Source organism: Callorhinchus milii, unplaced genomic scaffold (genome assembly GCF_018977255.1).
Source record: "Callorhinchus milii isolate IMCB2004 unplaced genomic scaffold, IMCB_Cmil_1.0 Scaffold9, whole genome shotgun sequence".
In the NCBI taxonomy this organism is placed as follows: domain Eukaryota; kingdom Metazoa; phylum Chordata; class Chondrichthyes; order Chimaeriformes; family Callorhinchidae; genus Callorhinchus; species Callorhinchus milii.
The window spans coordinates 8,947,457-8,964,848 of NW_024704750.1; the positions used below are offsets into that span (position 1 = coordinate 8,947,457).

General features: G+C 40.6%; 1 protein-coding gene across 6 annotated transcripts in view; it reads left to right on the top strand.

The window, feature by feature from the left end:
* LOC103175217 (alpha-(1,6)-fucosyltransferase) overlaps window positions 1–17,392 on the top strand; it is a 220,056-nt gene that overhangs the window by 163,359 nt on the left and 39,305 nt on the right. For all 6 annotated transcript variants that reach the window (XM_007888092.2, XM_007888095.2, XM_007888090.2 and 3 more), the window contains 2 exons: window positions 15,135–15,253; window positions 15,949–16,111. In XM_007888092.2, the coding sequence (XP_007886283.2) occupies window positions 15,135–15,253; window positions 15,949–16,111 (282 nt within the window). The remainder of the gene's footprint in view (window positions 1–15,134; window positions 15,254–15,948; window positions 16,112–17,392) is intronic.

A 17,392-nucleotide genomic window follows, 5' to 3' on the forward strand; every position in this document is an offset into this window, starting at 1 on the left:
TTCCTCACATTTTCCCCCATTGAAATCCCCCACCCACACACACACACTCATGCATTGAAAATGAAGTGGGGTGATGTTATTTTAGCATTGTAATTTGTTGCATTGTACACGTTGGCTCCAATAATGAAAATCATATGTAATATCACTGAAAAAAACATGATCTTCAAAACTACTATACTCTTTCAGTTGATGGCACAGAAGTATGGATTTATTCTTTTTTCCCCCCACTTCAGTACTGCATTGTGTTTCATTTTTTGCTCAGTGTCATAAACACGGTCTATAAGCCTTCAATTGACTCACACACCGGATCTGTTATTAGGTCTCAAGTCTTCTAATTTGTATCCCCAGTTGGTGGCAGCCTTTGTTTGGAAAAACAAGTTTGTAGCTATTTTTTGTAACAGTTCTCCCATAGATGGACAGGATCTAACTGTTGAATCTGATGCCAAATATGCCAATCATTGTGTTTGGTGGTTCCCGGTTTCCAGTTTCTTTCCTTACTTTTTGTCAACTCCCATCAAATTGCCATTTCATTTCCCTATTATTCAACTTACCTGTTTATTTCATTTTCTGAGTGTAACTCTGTTATTTTCCTCTTTTAAAAAAACATAGGTCTAGAGAGGGATTTCAAGTGATGGAATGGACTTGGGACAGGACAGAAATGCAGCTGCAGACAGTCAAACCTTGGTATTCTTGAAGCTTATTTTTTAAGTCCCTGGTAAAAATGAATTTGCCCTCATACATCAGGGTCTCTCTATAGTACTGAGTCCTCTTAAGATTATGTCAACTGATTACATCATTAGTCATTGCTCGCTGTTCTGCTGAAGCTGTCAGTGTCTCATCATTATTTTATTACAATCAGCTCACTTGGGAAAATAAGTAGCTCCGTAAAATCAGAATGCAACTCCACTTACCCATGTTTAACATTTTAAATTGATGTTCTACAGAATTAATTGTAAGTCTTTTTTATGTTTGTGCCTCCCACAGTCACATCGGTATTAGGACCAATGCTCTATCGGTATTAGGACCACTGCCCTTCTTAATGTACATAAATGATCTGGACTTGGGTATAGCAAGCACCATTTCCAAGTTTGCGGACGACACAAAGTTAGGTAGGGTGGTAAACAGTGAGAAGGATAGTAGCCAACTGCAGGAAGACATAGACAGAATGGTAAAATGGGCAGACACATGGCAGATGAGTTAAAATGTAGAGAAATGCGAAGTAATGCATTTTGGTAGAAAGAATGAGGGGAATACAGGCTGGTAATACAATCTTAAGGGTGGTAAAAGAACAGAGTGCAGGTAAGTGAATCCTTGAAGGGGCAGGACAGGTAGATAAGGCTGTAAAAAGGGCAAATGGGATTCTAGGCTTTATAAATAGGGGCACAGAGTACAAGAGTTAGGAGGTTATGATTAACCTATATAAAACACTGGTTAGGCCTCAGTTAGAATACTGCGCCCAGTTCTGGGAGATTTACAAGGATGGTACCAGGAATGAGGGACCTTGATTCTGAGGAAAGGCTAGAGAGGCTGGGATTATTCTCATTGGAGCAGAGAAGGTTACAAGGAGATCTAATAGAGGCTTTCAAAATCATGAGGGGATTTGATAGGTTAGAAAGGGAAAAACTGTTTCCACTGGTGGGTGTGTCAGTGACCGTGGTCACAGATTCAAAATAGTATCTAAAAGAAGCAGGGGGGAGGTGAGAAGAAACTTTTTCATGCAGCGAGTTGTTCGAATCTGGAACTCATTGCCTGAAAGGGTGGTGGAGGCCGATTCGATAACTACTTTTAAAAACGCGGTGGATGGGTATTTGAGGAGCACGGGTTTGCAGGGTTATGGGGAAAGGGCTGGGGAGTGGGATTGACATTAATTGCTCTATTCAAAGAGCCGGCACAAAATTGATGGGCCGAATGGCCTCTTTTTTGTGCTGTACAATTCTATGATTTGTCAATCATTTCACTGAATAGAAGGGGATTAAGGAGCAACCAAAACATAAATTCTGTATTCCTTCTATAATTGTACAATATGGGTGGTCTTGGAGAGAATAAATTACTGCTGCAAATTCTCTGAGAGAAGAGATTCTTTTCATGAAAGTTCTGTCCCGCTTTGTGGAGCTTTGTCAGCGCTTCAAGACACCGCCATGTGTGAAGGTGCTATATAAATGCAAGTTGTTGGTGGTGGTAGTATCTTTAGTTCAGGGCAATAAAATTCAGTGCTTTTGATTCTTTGCACAGGCATGGAAAAACATGAGGCTGTGTCATACAGCTGGACATAGTTATCTCTTTCAAGGCTCCATCCTTCAAGGATAACAACAACTTGCATTTATATATCGCCCTTCATGAGGGGTAGCACCCCGGAATGATAATATTTATTATCTGGCAAAAGTTGCTTTCATAAATTCACTTAACAATGGACTTTTTCCTATATTTTTTGATTAAAAGTTCACATTTAAAGTGGGACTATTTTTCTTTACTTTTTAAAACATATTATTTTATTATGTGAGCATTTAGTTCAAAGCATATTGTTTAATGTTCTGATGCAACTCAAATAACCCATTTTCATGCATACTGGTCGATTATCTGCATGCTGTGACCTTCTGAGCAAATTCCTATTATAAGCAAATGCCACCAAGTTTAATAAATGTAATCACGATTAGAGAATAGCCTTTCCAGTACTGAGTGAACCATTAACTTCCAACTGCTTCAGCTAACGGATCACAGTGTTTCCTAAAATGGCACTTTAATGCACTTTCTCCCCAATGTTTCTAGCATTTTTGAGTTGATGTTAAGTTCTCCCATCAGCTGTGTGCACAAGCCTCAGTTTGTTCTGGTGCAGGTATTTCTATTGTGCATCAGTGTAGTTTGAACCACCATGCACTGAGCTGAGGCTTTTATAATCTAATTTTGCAACAGGGTGAACATTCCATGTGTTGTTTTGTTACGTTTTTTTGATCTAAAGTTTATAACACAGAGGTCGTTCAGCAGGTTAACATGGAGTGGTATGTGATGGTGGGGGAGAGAGGAAAGAGAGAGAGTAATTAAGGGAAGACTCCAGCAGCACACCTTGTCCGAATACCATAACAATGTGCTGCTGTGTGGCAGATGGAGTGGGATATAATTCATTCCTGTAGAGAATGAGAACGTGGAGTCCTGTAGCTCAGTGGTTAGAGCACTCGCTTTGCAAGCGAGAGACCTGAGTTCAATTCCAGGCAGGGCGAAACCTTGGGCAAGTTTCCTTACTCCACACGCCTAATAATAATCCCTTCAAAAACCAAAAACAATAATAAATTGGTCATTTTCAATCCATGACTGTTTGTGGGACATTGCTGTGCGCAATTGGCTGCCGCGTTCGCCCACAAATATACAGTCAATTCACTTTACAGTGTGTTCTGTGAAGCGCTTTGGGACGTCCTCCCGACGTGAAAAGCGCTATATCAAATGCAAGGATTATTATTATTATTATTATTATTCCTGTAATAATGATAGACATCGCAGTGTATTGGAATGATAGTCTTGGGTTCAGCTTGTATCAGTGGGACTGGCTGTACTGTACTATACTTTACCGAATGGACTGGTCCAATAAATGGGATTTTCTTTCTCAAAGGTTTGCGGTTTTACTGAGATTTTGGACTCGCTTTGCTTGGTTTCAATTTTACCCAGACCTTCTGAAATGCTTTCTGTGCAATGATTCTGTTGTCGTTATTTGGACAATTTGTGTCCTGCAGATATAAAGATATTTGAAAGTTCAAGTCTTTGTAAGGGTTGACGACTTTCATTGTAATGCAGTGCAACACCAATCATTAATTGACATAAGGAACATTTTAATTAGTGTAGAAAGAGTTTCCGTGAGCAGTCAGCTCAAGCCCTGCTCCAAGGCTACCAGGTTTGGCATGGAGAAAAATGGCATGTCATCTTAGCTGCGATACCAAATTTGTGGTCTTTTTATACTTTTGTAATTTGTGTAAGAATTATCAGGGGAGTCGTGTTTATATGAAGATAATGCATTTGTCACACCTTTTACCTTCAGATCTACTAAAGTGACTTGCAAAAGAAAGCATTTGTTGACTATTCCCATTTCAAATTAAGGAACATTAATTGAAACTGACATTACAAGTGGCATCAGTTAAGTCAAATTTGTTGCAGAAGTGTGTTACTCAGATAGGTGCAAGGCTACAAAAATGCATAATCTTAATTATTAAGGTAAGCGCTCTGAGATGCTACCCGGCGTGGAGGGCGCTATATAAGTGCTAGTTGATGAAGTTGTTGTTAGTTAAGTATTCAAATAAACACTTACCTGGAGCACAAATACATTTGTTGACAGGTCTCTTGAGCTTCAATGCAATATTATGTTAATGACGTTAGCTCTTTTTGATGGCTTTTCTTCAGCTGTGATTTAATAACTATGCAAATCTGTACAATTTACCTTGTAACATTCAAGAGCACTTGCAGCATTTCTTTAAAATTTAATTTGGGTGCCCAGAATTTATTTTGCTGCAAAATAAAGGCAGCATTTAATTTATGCTGTGTTCTTCCACCCCCTTAGAATATATTCACTTAAAATACTGTCAAGCTTCAGAGGCAATGGGTGAATGATGTATTTAATATGCGGATTGACTGCAGTCTAACAAGAGAGATGCAGTGTTTGTTTTTTATATTGATTACAATAGGAGGTTGACTTTCAAATTGTTTTCTGAGCCTAATCTTCAGCCCATCAATCACAGCAAGGCTGGCCAGCCCAGGCTCGACATCTGAAGGCCACTTTAGCAAACCAGCGGTGAAGCATAAATTGAATATTCTCCCCCTTGGGATGGCTTTATCACACACTGGACCAGACAGATCACCTGAGTCTAAATTATCTTCATAACTGTGAACCATCGCATATCACGTTATTCATTAAATTCAGAATGAAACACAGCTGCAACTACAACAAGAAGTATCTGTCCCTGGGAAAGCAGTTCTGGACAGCAATGCATTTTAAGGTGCATATAAAGTTTCACTTCTTACAATTTTTTTTACATTTACAGGGTTGAGAGTACCAGGGAGAATGTGAAGAATGTTCTTTACTACTCCAGTTATCTCCATCAAAGTACACATGTGCTTTGATCAACACTGAAATCATTTTCTCTTTGCGCTCCATGTGTTGCTTTAGCATCATCAGTGTTTGTTTGCTCTCACCTCTCAGTGTCAGAATTATAAAACTGAATGGCAGCCCTATAGTTGAATTTCAATAAAACCATCACCAAGCTTCTCGAATGGTTCACTGCTTGAAGCCAATTTTATGCAGCTTATTACAAAGCATATAGGTTTAGAAATGTAGCCATGTAGGGTCAATCCTTGCTCTGATTTCAGAGGAGACAGAACTAGCCAGGGCTCCAATATCTGATCACTACCAGTAATCCCACCCCTCTTCGAATCAAATTAAAAATTCTCGTGCTGGAGAGATACTGTACTGGAGAGCTATTGTGCTATCAATAATGTTTCAAGCAGATGTCAAACTTTGAAACTTGTTTTTCACCCTTAGAGATAAAAAGGGATTGTTTTGTTAGGAAGCAGAACACTTTCATAATATGGGTTGGTTTTGAGCATTCGCAAGCCAGGTTTAGTGCAGTCAGGTACAGAGCTGAGGCCCCTCAATAATCTACCCCGGCCTTAAATGAACATTCTCTACCTGTACAACACCATCATATATTTTTTGCTTTCCTCATTTGCCTCTGCAGCTTCTGAAGATGATACTGCTAATTTTGTTCCGAAATGTAAGTTGTTGTGTCCCAATAGCTGTGGAAAGCAAGAGTTTTATTCAGACTGCCTGAAACTCATTTCAGCACTAATCATCTAATAGATAGATTAGATTTTGATTCCATCAGCCTGGCTACATTTAAACCAGAGCTAACAGGATAGTTTACTTGGCCTACTGCACAGCTAAGACCCAAATAGCAGCAGCTTTAAGATCAAGTTTGTACTGGAAAATTTGAATAAGAAAGAAATCCAAAACAAAGTGTTGGCAATGGGCAACACAATGTTCTTTCACTGGAGCCTGTATTGAAATCTGACTGATAGATAGGATGACTATTAGCTTTCAGCGATTCTGTATTAAAATGAATTTGGCAGACTCTGGCTTTTGCCTCACAGCTACAAATCCATAACACTCTCAATTTTCCCAATAATTAGATTTGGCAAATAAAAGAGAGAGAGGTCAGAGGGGTAAAGCGAGCGGCAAATAGAACTTAATACAAGGTAGTACTTTCTTGAGGTGTGGTTAGGGAGGGAGGTGGGGTGGTTGAGGCTCGTAATGTATAATCCCCCATACACTTGAATAGAAAGCATCTGCTCTGTCCCTGTCGTTCTTTTTGTTGTTTTCAATAAATCTAAAAGAGAATGCAGAATACGGCTGCAAGTAAAGAAAAGTACAGACAGTCAATTTCTAAAACTATCCGCACTAATTGTTCAACACCAGCTGCTATTTCCCTTTTTCTCATCGAATTCTGAGGCATTTGACACATCTTAACCTTTTACGATTTTGCAGGCACTGGGGCTGCCCTCCATTACTTCGCCCAGGGCATCAGTGAGAGCTGTTCTTACAAACGTAGCAACAACAACAACAAGATTCCATTTATAAAGCGCCTTTCACGTCAGGAGGACGTCCCAAGGCGCTGCACAGTTGGGTCATGACCCGAGCAGGGGGGAAATGGTCAGGGTGAGGGGAGGGAAGGGAGGGAGCAAGAAGGGGGGAAATGGTCAGGGTGAGGGGAGGGAAGGGAGGGAGCGAGGAGGGGAAAGAGAGTCGAGAGGGGGGGGGAGTAGCAGGTGTTCTCACTCACTTTACACACTTTCCAGTTGGAAGCTCTGGATGCCAAGGTTCAGATTGGCTCAAATAAAATTAGTCATTCACTTATTGGCTGTTTGTGGAACAATGCTGTGTGCAAATTCACTGCCATGTTTGTCTATAAAATACACAGTTTATTTATGCTTTATGCTACATTCTGTGAAGGGCTTTGAGATCTCTCAAAAACATGATGAGGCACAATATCAAATGCAAGGATTATTGTTATTATCTTTAGCCTCTGCAGCTCCTGATTTGGTTGGTTGTTTTGATATTCACTGCCAAGTGTGAAAGTGAAGAGAATGATCTACAAATTCTGATTGATGTGTAAATTTGATAAACGGCTGGTCTGACTTGGCAAAATGAATTAGCAGATTCTCTAGAGGAAGTGGCAAAGGGAAATAAAACATTGAAGCTGTGGTTGAGGGTTTTCGCAAATTGGAAATGAAGTGGGGATGGAAGTGGGCAGTGTTGCAGACATAGAAGGAGGTGGGCGTGATCGATAACCAGATGCAAGACTTTAAAAGGAGACCTGAGGGTTGAAAAATCGTCCAGGTGAATGCAAAGTGATGTGAAACCAGGATATCAAGTTATTGTGTGTCCACAGCCACAGTAGTTTGTGTGAATTATCATCTTGAGAAGACTTAATATTCTGGTTTTGGACCAGCAATTTCAGATTGCTAATTAATAATTATTAATAACAGTTAATAATCTGGCGTTTGATCAGATCTGTGACCCCCAGGATGCATAGGCTCAATGAAAGGAGATCTTATTCCTTGCTATTCAGCGAGATTAAATCATAGGTCATTCATAACTCATTTGACAGTATTATCTCACAGAACCCTGTAGAAATCCTGCTGTAGTCCGCGAAAGGTTAATGTATTATTTTACGACTTGAATTTTGAAGGTCAAAATTGCAGTGCTTCTCGCGTTCTCTTTCTACGAAATTGGTTATGATTATAAACCACTTACTTCCCTTTAGGATTCTAAAGGTCAAAATTTGAACTAACATCAATCTTTGTCTGCTGCAATCAAAGAGCACCAACACACTTGTCCAGCAATGTCTTCATCTTAAAGAGAACAGCTTGTAATGGGTAAATTATGGGCATTTACACTCATGTCGGTAGCAAATGATTCATCCTATTCTTTGCGCTTCTGTTTTGAATGTGTTGATGTTCTAACACCATTTTCAGTTCCTAGTAGTTTGACTGAGAATTTTAGCTAGAAAATAGGTCAATGATCTTGTCATGGTGAAAGTGACAAATGACATTCTGTCCATCTGCGACCAGGGCTCCCTCTGCCTCCTCATCCTCCTTGACCTCTGCTGCTTTCGACACCGTCGACCACTCTATCCTCATCCACCATCTCTACTCTCACCTCAACCTCCACGGCGCTAACCCTGATTGGTTCAGATCGTACCTCTCACACCGCCTGCACTTAATCTCCTCAAACGGTTTCTCCTCTAGCCCCTGGACCATCTTGTGCGGTGTTCCTCCGGGTTCTGTCCTTGGTCCTCTCCTCTTCAATATCTATATGCTCCCTCTTGGTGACATCATCCGCAGACATGGGATCAACTTCCACATGTATGTGGATGACACCCAACTCTACCTCTCTGCCTCCACTCTTGACTCTAGGACCACTGCTGTGCTGACAAATTGTCAGTCAGACATCAAGTCCTGGATGAGAGTTAACTTTCTTCAATTGAATGTCAACACGACTGAGGTTCTCCTGATTGGCTCCCGTCAGTGTCTTCTCACTTCAGATGCTGATAACATCACCATCCATGGTTGCACACTCCATCTTGCTAAGCTAGTCCAGAACCTTGGGGTCTTGTTTGATCCTCAACTATCCTTTCCCATCTGCGCCATGACCCATGCTGGCTTCCCCCACCTCTGCAACGTCTCCCGGCTCTGACTCTGTCTCATACCGCAGGCCTCCGAAACCCTCATACACTCCTTCATTACATTGAGACTCGACTGTGCAAACTCACTGCTTGTCGGCCTTCCCCAACTCCTCCCTCCACAGGCTGCAGATCATCCAGAACTCTGCAGCCCGTGTCCTCTCCCGCACTAGGCTCCATGACCCTATCACCTCCATCCTTGCCCAACTCCACTGGCTTCCCGTCACTCAGAGGATACAGTTCAAGATCCTGGTCCTCACCTTCAAAGCTCTCCACGGTCTTGCTCTCTCCAACCTCCTAACCCCCTACCACCCTGTTCGCTCCCTCTGCTCAGCGGGTTCCGGCCTGCTTCACGTCCCCCGCCTTGCTCGCCCCACTATGAGCGGGCAGGGGCTTCTCCCACTCTGCCCCCACCCTCTGGAACTCCATCCTGCAATTCCTCTGTCTCGCCCCCTTCCTCATCACTTTCAAGACCCATATCAAGACCCTTCTCTTTGACAGTGCTTCTGATCTCCTTGCTTCCCACCTCTCGCCCACTCCAGCCCTCAGGACAGGTCCGTAACTCTGTCTGTCCAGCGCCTTGGGACATCCTCCCGGCGTGAAAAGGCTATACAAATGTAATTTTGTTGTTGTTGTTGTAGAACCACTCGTTTTCTATTAACCTAGCAAACCAAATCCCTTATGGGTTGGGTGGCCCTTGCTGGACAAGCAGTGGAAAGATGGTCAGATAGAACAACATTCACAAAATTTATCATTTCATTCTGCAAAGTGCCTTGAGTTGTTTGTTTACATGACCTATCCACTTTACAGTATATCCCGTGAAGCCTTTAAGATGTCTCGACAACGTGATGTAAAATGTAAGGATTATTAAGTGCTGTGCATATATAAATCCTTACAGAAGAACGAACGGTTGAAATCTGATCTGAAACAAATCTGCACCAAGTAGGATGCACAGAGTTGATCACTGGCAAATGTTCAATGTGGACAAATTCAAGAAATTGCATTATTAAAAGTAGAAGGGAGATGCACTTCATGGTTGGGACACCAAATGCCAGGGGACAATTTGAGAGAGTCTGAGCACAAATGATTCCAATCAGTTTGTCAAGCCACAAGTGGATTACAGCACATCCTTTCCTGTCTTTACAGTATAAAGAGGTAGATGAGGCTTGAGTATTAGTGCAATTTAATAGTGAATTGAAACAACGTTTTGAATTCTTAATATTAACCTTTATAACTTCATAGTTAATGCTAGATGATGCACTGAGGGTGTTTCAGTTACTCTCTACAGAGCACAGTACTCCCACGCTATTGACTGTGCCGTGTTCCGTCTCCCTGAAAAGTTCTTGAAGCACTGTGATATGCGTGGGACTGATCTTTCAGCTTGACGGGTGTTCCGCTTAATGTGAAATTGAGTGAATGAGCATGAATCCATTCTGCTTTCCTCGGCAGAAAGAAGCAGTGTGGCCTCAACAGTGTCTTGGCTCATTTGGCCAGGCAAATAGTTAGATCTTTAGATCCTTGAAAAGATTTTTGCCTTTACAAAAGATTGTGTTTCCCCTTTGCTGCCAATCAGTCACTGAAGTGTGTCTGTGAGAAAGTGGATGTAACTTGAACCTCCTACTTCATCCAGGTAGATGGCACTGGCTTGAGCATGGCATAACCTGGCTTTAATTTTCCAAAGTCCTGAATGTTCATCTTCTATTATCTTCAATTACTGGTGGATTGAAATGATTTCTCTCATTGAAATATATTTGTTGCTTTTCATTTCTTTATTATTTATTTTATTTTTCTTTATAATTATTATTATAAACTTTATTATTCAAAATCTGGACTGTTAAGAATTATAAAGGAAGTTTCTCCCAGTGTCCCAGCTAACAATCTTCCAGACACGGTTGGTCATTCACCAATAGCCTTTTGAGGGACATTGTTATGAACAAATTGGCTGCAAATGCACAGTCGCTACACTTCTGTGTGTACAGTAAATTCTGTGAAGCTCTTTGAAACATTCTAACGACATAAAAAGGTGCGGATTAATATAAAGCATACATGGCAAAAATGAGCCTGTAGTTGTAACGCAGCACACGGGCAGTCCTCTGAGTCCACGAAGGGCATTTTAACAATTCAAAATGTATTGAGACAAATTAAGGACATGCAGTTAAAATAGATCACGAGGAGGTCTAATGGCACTGGCACAGTAGGTGCCAGTGCCAGTTCGAATTCAAATTGGAACCATCTAGAAATCCTTCTAACTGCTTCAAACATGCAAGGTTTCATTTGGGTTGCTTCAGATCTTCTGAGATTTATGTATCAGACCAGACACACAGAAATGTCCATACATAGGTTTGCTTGCAAATGTAGAACTCTGCCTGCTTCCTGGATGCCCTTAAAGCCTGGTGACGGGTTTCCATGTGTGTCAGACACCAGGCTGACCCCCAAAAAGTGCTTCAGATCGTCTGGGATTGAATGCAGTTTGTTGCCCTGATATATGATGAAACTCTCAGCACGATTCTAATGCCCAAAGTGCAATACCACAACCAAGCAACTTCCAAGAGTGTACAAGCAGCCACAACAAAACACAACTTGTCAATTAGTTCAGTCTCCCTTCTCGGGTTTTACGTTGCCATGGAAACTGGAGCAGGCCAATTTTTAACAAACCATTTCTTGAGTGGTTTTCAGAATTCATCAACAAACACTGTGATCCTGTGACCAAATTGCAATGAGGCTGCCCTGCAGATTCGTACAGACTGACCTAGTGAGATGGTTGAGACCCATCAATGGCAACTTCGCATTAAATTGAATCTCAGAGAGGGGGAAGATTGCCCCATTGTTACAATAAGAATGTTCCATTTTGGGAAAATAGAGTTTTTTTTTGAAGTGGCTCCTTTTCTAAAATCTTTCAGTGAATACTGATAACGCTTGGTGTCGGTGGACTTATTCCCTGGTTGGGTCTGCACAAGATTCCAGTAATGAGGTTTAATTGGGGACTGTTATCAGTCTGTAATTTTTTTCCGCTGCTTTACAGCAATACCAATCAGAAGCACATCTTCTATTAGGAGATGCAGTGAGATGAAAAAAGCAATTGGTGTGATTTGTGGAAATCCAGGAAAGAAATGTAATGATTGTTGGAGTCTCTGATTTATCTTTTGCCCATTTCATTATGCATTGTGGATCTGAATAGTAATTAACATTGCCAAAGTATGTCACTGTACTAGCTGAAACCATTTACTCTGTCTAACGTGATGCTGTTAAAATATATAGGTTTTCTTAAATAAAAGCCAAGGTCACGTTGCCAAAAAGAAAGTTTGCATGACTGCTGTCACATTTTATTATAAGAGATCAGCCAGTTTGACTTTTAGAAATATGTTTCTCAACACCATGGTCTATCTCAGAGTGCAATTTGTACAGGGATAAAGTGTCTACCATCCATTTGTTGCCATTATAACTTCATGCAAACTGCATTGGAAAGTCAAGTTTGAAGAAGGTGCGGAAAATTGAACTAATTTTAATTTGGTAAAGTTATCTGATATGAATTTGGATTCTCATATATCCCACGTTGTGAAATTAGCATTGTTGATTTTTATACAGTGTATTTTAATTGAGGTCAATATCTTTTAGCCTGAAAATTCTAGTTCTCTGGCAGTATCTGCTATTCGAGGTAAGTTTGGCATCACGGTATATGATCAAATCCAGAACTGTATGGGAATAGCAAAGAGTACAGGAGTAAACATCTGTGCAGATGCCCTGTTGAAATATACTTGAAAGAATTCAACCTGTTGTTTTTACTCATAACAATGACAGTCGGGTGCGCTAGAAAGAAGAAGGCATTTTATAATGCTATCAGAATGCTGCACCGTTTAGCATCAGTGTTGAGAGAAAACCTTCACTGTACCAGCACGAAAAGTGCAACATTGATACATGCAACATCAGTCATATTCTGACATTCTTGTCTCAAACCAGTGGCAGAATGGCAGCCTTGTGAAGCCTTTTAGTGACTCTTTCAAATTGTGCCATTGCTGGCTGCTGCTCTCTACTTTCAACGGTTGAAGAGATCTACCTGGCCATCTGCTGTCTTTTGTCAACAACCATGTCATTGCTAGTATACGAGACTGATTTGTAGCTGTGTGCGTTACACAGTGTGTGCACACAAAGAGCTCTGCCACCAGCCCTACTGTGAAATTAGGCAGTATTGCAACAGTATCAGACACTGACAACCTTCACGTGCACACATACTGCATCACACACCGTTGTTCAAATCCTGTCAGTACTTATTCAGGTTTCATTGTACAGTGATGCTATACAAGTCAAAACAATTTTAAAACACTTCATTCTCCCACTCTATCTGAAGGTTGGGTTGTTCTACTTTTGCAAAGTTTGTTTGTACGCCTACTCGGAAGTTCAGATACGAGCAGAAGTCATAGCTTGTGCTGCTAAGGAACCGTCATAGAAGGGACTTTCTTTTCTTTACTTGGACAGACTCTGAGTTTGAAATTAATGGAGCCATGCGCCAAAGGCTGGCACCCACCCTTCTCCACATAAACATTTGCAAGCCAAGGGAGAAATGGCACACAAAGACTAATGCTCCCACTCAGAGTAATAAGATCTGATAGAATTACAGGCAAGATTGTCTTGGTATGAGATTAGCTGTCATTAGGTGGCTCAGCACATTTAGAATTTGGAAGGGCCTTAATGACTCTTCAAACCATAGCACTTGATTTCAGGGTTAAATGAACCAGTTCCATTTTATATAAAAGACTTTCAGTGTTCAACTGATGAATGTGACTCGGTGCTCCTTTGTTTTAATGGTTAGGTTTTAATGGCATATTTAAATGGTGCCTGAGCAATATCAACATTATTTTTCTATTAGAACAACATGTGTCTCACGAGTCTCTGCTTTGCTGGATATTTGTGTGGTGTTTGCTTTCATACCTTTTAAAGAATAATTTTTATCAATATTTTATTTCCACAGTAACAGTGTGCTTAATTTTCCTCCAAAATGTACCCTCTTTTTTTCTTGCATGCTCAGTCTCTTACCACATTTCATTCTTTCTCAGGACCTTTACACTGTGGGACATGTTGCTTCTCCCCTACAAGGGGAAAAATCCTTACCGTGTTTAAATCTCAGTTTATCACTGCTTGACTTTGCCACTTCTTGATTTATTTTCTCTGCTGCCTATTTCAACTTTGGTGGTATATCATTGTTGTGTGTGGAGTGGAAGATACGCCCTTTGTTTTCCTCTTTAATCGGTGCCTTGCACGTCCTTCTGACATGAAAGGTGCTATATAAATGTAATTTTGTTCTTGTTTTTCCTGTCTCATTGATGTATACTGTTCATTTGTAAAGAGTAATGCAACTATTTCATAACATGAAAGGCTAGTTACTGACAACTGGTTCTGTATTCCTCTCATTGCTCATCCTTCCTGCTTTGTTTGTGGTCCTCATCACCTTTAGCAGTAAATTCCTTTTCATGTTGAAGCATTACATGTAAATAAGTTTATATACATAATTTTTTCCCATGTTCAGAATGTCAGAACATGTCTGTTGCATTTATAGAGTTTAAACTTGCTTGCTTTGTTGGTTGAAAATCTGGAATAAAATTCCGTCAGTTTGAGAAAAAATTAATACACAACAGAAAAGACCCAGTTGAAGTAAAAAGCGATGCATTTTTCTGTTGGGTGTCGTTTTAATAACTTTTCATAAAATAGATTGCAATTTTATGCAATGAACAGTCAAGTTTCATTAACACCACTCTTCAATAAATGTGGTACGTTTATGCTTCCATTATCCCAGTCGTAGAGCATTATTTGTCAGTCAATGGGTAGTAAAATTCCTTTTGGTATTATCTCCTGACCTCCATCACACTGAGTACATGATAAGCATAGGAAAGAGTAAGATAAATAAACAATGGAGTTGTAACCGGATGGTTGAGGGAAATTAAATAGAATATACAAACTTACATTTCATATACTTTTCACTAATTTTAGTGCTCCTCTCGAGTGTTCAACGGTGCACAGTGCTGAGCTGGTGCAAGACACTAACCATTCCGGCTCTGAAATTGGTGAGAGGTTGACATAAGCCGCAAGCGAGACCTCATTGATTTACTTCTTTCCTATGGGTAGCGGCTTACCTTATGTTTTACATTTTTGCCTCCTTTGAAATAAACAAGATTGTGAACTCATAGCATGGGGAAACGATAAGCACAAATGCTCAAGTTCCTTTCCCACGGCGTGTGGCTAAAAATCCAGTGTTTTCTCACATTATTTAATCTGTATGTGCATACTAAGAATATTTTTTGAGGCATCTGTTAGATAATTTACTATAAATGTGCAAGATCTGTTGTAATGAGTTGGCGCACAGACACTGTGGTGGTTTGATTGTGGGTAAAAAATTTTATTTAAACCCAGTCTTTCTTTATTCAGGATTCCTGAAGGCCCCATTGATCAGGGAACTGCAGCCGCTGGAAGAATACGTGCATTAGAAGAACAGCTCACAAAGGCCAAAGCGCAGATAGAAAGCTACAAGAAGCGTCCAGGCTACGGTAGGTGGTGTTTGCTCTGTTGTCGAGTCTCCAGCAGGGTGGGGGGGGGGGGAATGATGTGTTGAGGCCAACAATTGACCTTACTCATTCCCCCGGAGAATAGTGAGGGGAAAAGATCAACTAGAATACTCACTCCTGTTTGCTATCCAGTGATCTCTGCTGGACTTCACCGCAGACTGAGGATTGAACCAAGGACATTTCAGGTTTGTTTGTATGGGGCAGATTAACACTACCTCTGCAGTTACTTTATCAACTGAGCCTTGTGGAAGAATTAATTTAATTGTTAATGTTGAGCTGCATGGAGACCAGGCGCATTGGATTCCCCATGACCTTTGGACTGGTACCAGTTATGACTCGATCTAAAGGGAATCCTGTTCACTAACCTGACTCTAAATAGAGAAGTGACTCGCAGCGTCATTAAAAATGTGACTTTTTGTTGCAGATTTTTATATAATTTTGTATATTTAAATACCAGGTGTCTGACACACGTGGAAAGTCAATCACCAAGTTTAAGAGTATCCAAACCAGACTGGGTTCTGCACATTTATATCACCTGCACATCAAGTATACATAATGTAAAAGGCAGAAGCAGTTGTGATGGTCAGGCAGTCAGAATCAAATACTATCAATGAAATCGTGATGCTTTGAAAATGCCTTGGCCAGCAGTCAGGTAATCGTATTACGTGGTATCACAGGTCCTGGGAAGCAACATGAGGAGCTACGGCGTAAGATTGAAAATGGAGTGAAGGAACTGTGGTTCTTTATACAGAATGAAGTGAAGAAACTGAAGCATTTGGAAGTAGAAGAAGCACAGCTGCGAGCGGATGCACTGCTTGAGAACTTTGGTCACCATGAAAGGTACGCTACACGTTACCTGGCACCATAACACAGCAATCCTGGCACCATAACACAGCAATCCTGTAGCTCAGTGGTTAGAGCACTCACTTTGCAAGCGAGACACCTGGGTTCAATTCCAGGCACAGGGCGAAACCTTGGGCAAGTTTCCTTACTCCACACGCCTAATAATAAATCCCTCCAAAACAAAATAATAATAAATTGGTCGTTTTCAATTCACCACTGTTTGTGGGACACTGCTGTGCGCAATAGGCTGCTGCGTTTCGCCCACAAATATACAGTCAATTTACTTTACAGCATATTCTGTGAAGCGCTTTGAGACGTCTAGAAGACGTGAAAAGCGCTATATCAAATGCAAGGATTATTATTATTATTATACTTTGCACTAAGCCTGTTGTGGCTCATTGTTTTTTTCAAAGTGCTTTCCAGACAGTGGTGGTGATTCAGTGGGGGAAAAAATAAATGCATTTGTTTCACTTCATTCCTTTCTAACAAATATTTATTGTAAATCTAAAAAAATGAGCTTTCACGTAATCTGTTATTGAAGAAATCATTACTGTAAGTGCCTTTATGTGAAAGCACACATTCAGTTTCTTAATCCTATTCAAAAATACAGCTTAGTTCATCTCTTTACCCATTTTCTAACATTGCATTTTCATCTTCAAAGCCTTCCCACTACACAGACTGACTGCGGGAACACATCACGCCAGTAATAAAAGAAGGTTCACTCTCATGCACATTAGAAAACATAACCAATGCCTCTAAATGAATTTAAGGCACTAAATCCAATCTTAAGGCTCAGGCACCATTCATAAAGCATACGAATGTTGTCTTGCACTGGCTGATGTTCTCTGAGCCCCTGGATTGGATTACTGCCTTGTAATTTACTCAGAGCTGTCAATTTTTCTCTGTATTGAAACAAACCTCTGTATCTTGACTGCCCTGAAAGTTTTTTCAGAATGCAATTCATCATAATAGGTAGGATTTCTAAACTAGTCTAGTTCAGTGTGCTGTACCAGATTTAGTCTTGATAATAAATAAATTCATTGCCCAACAGTTTTGTGCTTTACAATATTTTCAACTCTTTGTGTGGGCACTGTCCTTTCAAGGCTTTCACAAGCATATCAGTAGGATGGAACTCAGGGCAGGATAAGGGAACTTTATTTTTCGTTTTACACATAGTGACTGTGTCTGGCACGACTGGTTCAGACATACAGTTAGCCAGAAGCATTTGAGAGTTCCTTGTACATCAGCCTGATAATGCGCCATGACCACAGATTCTCT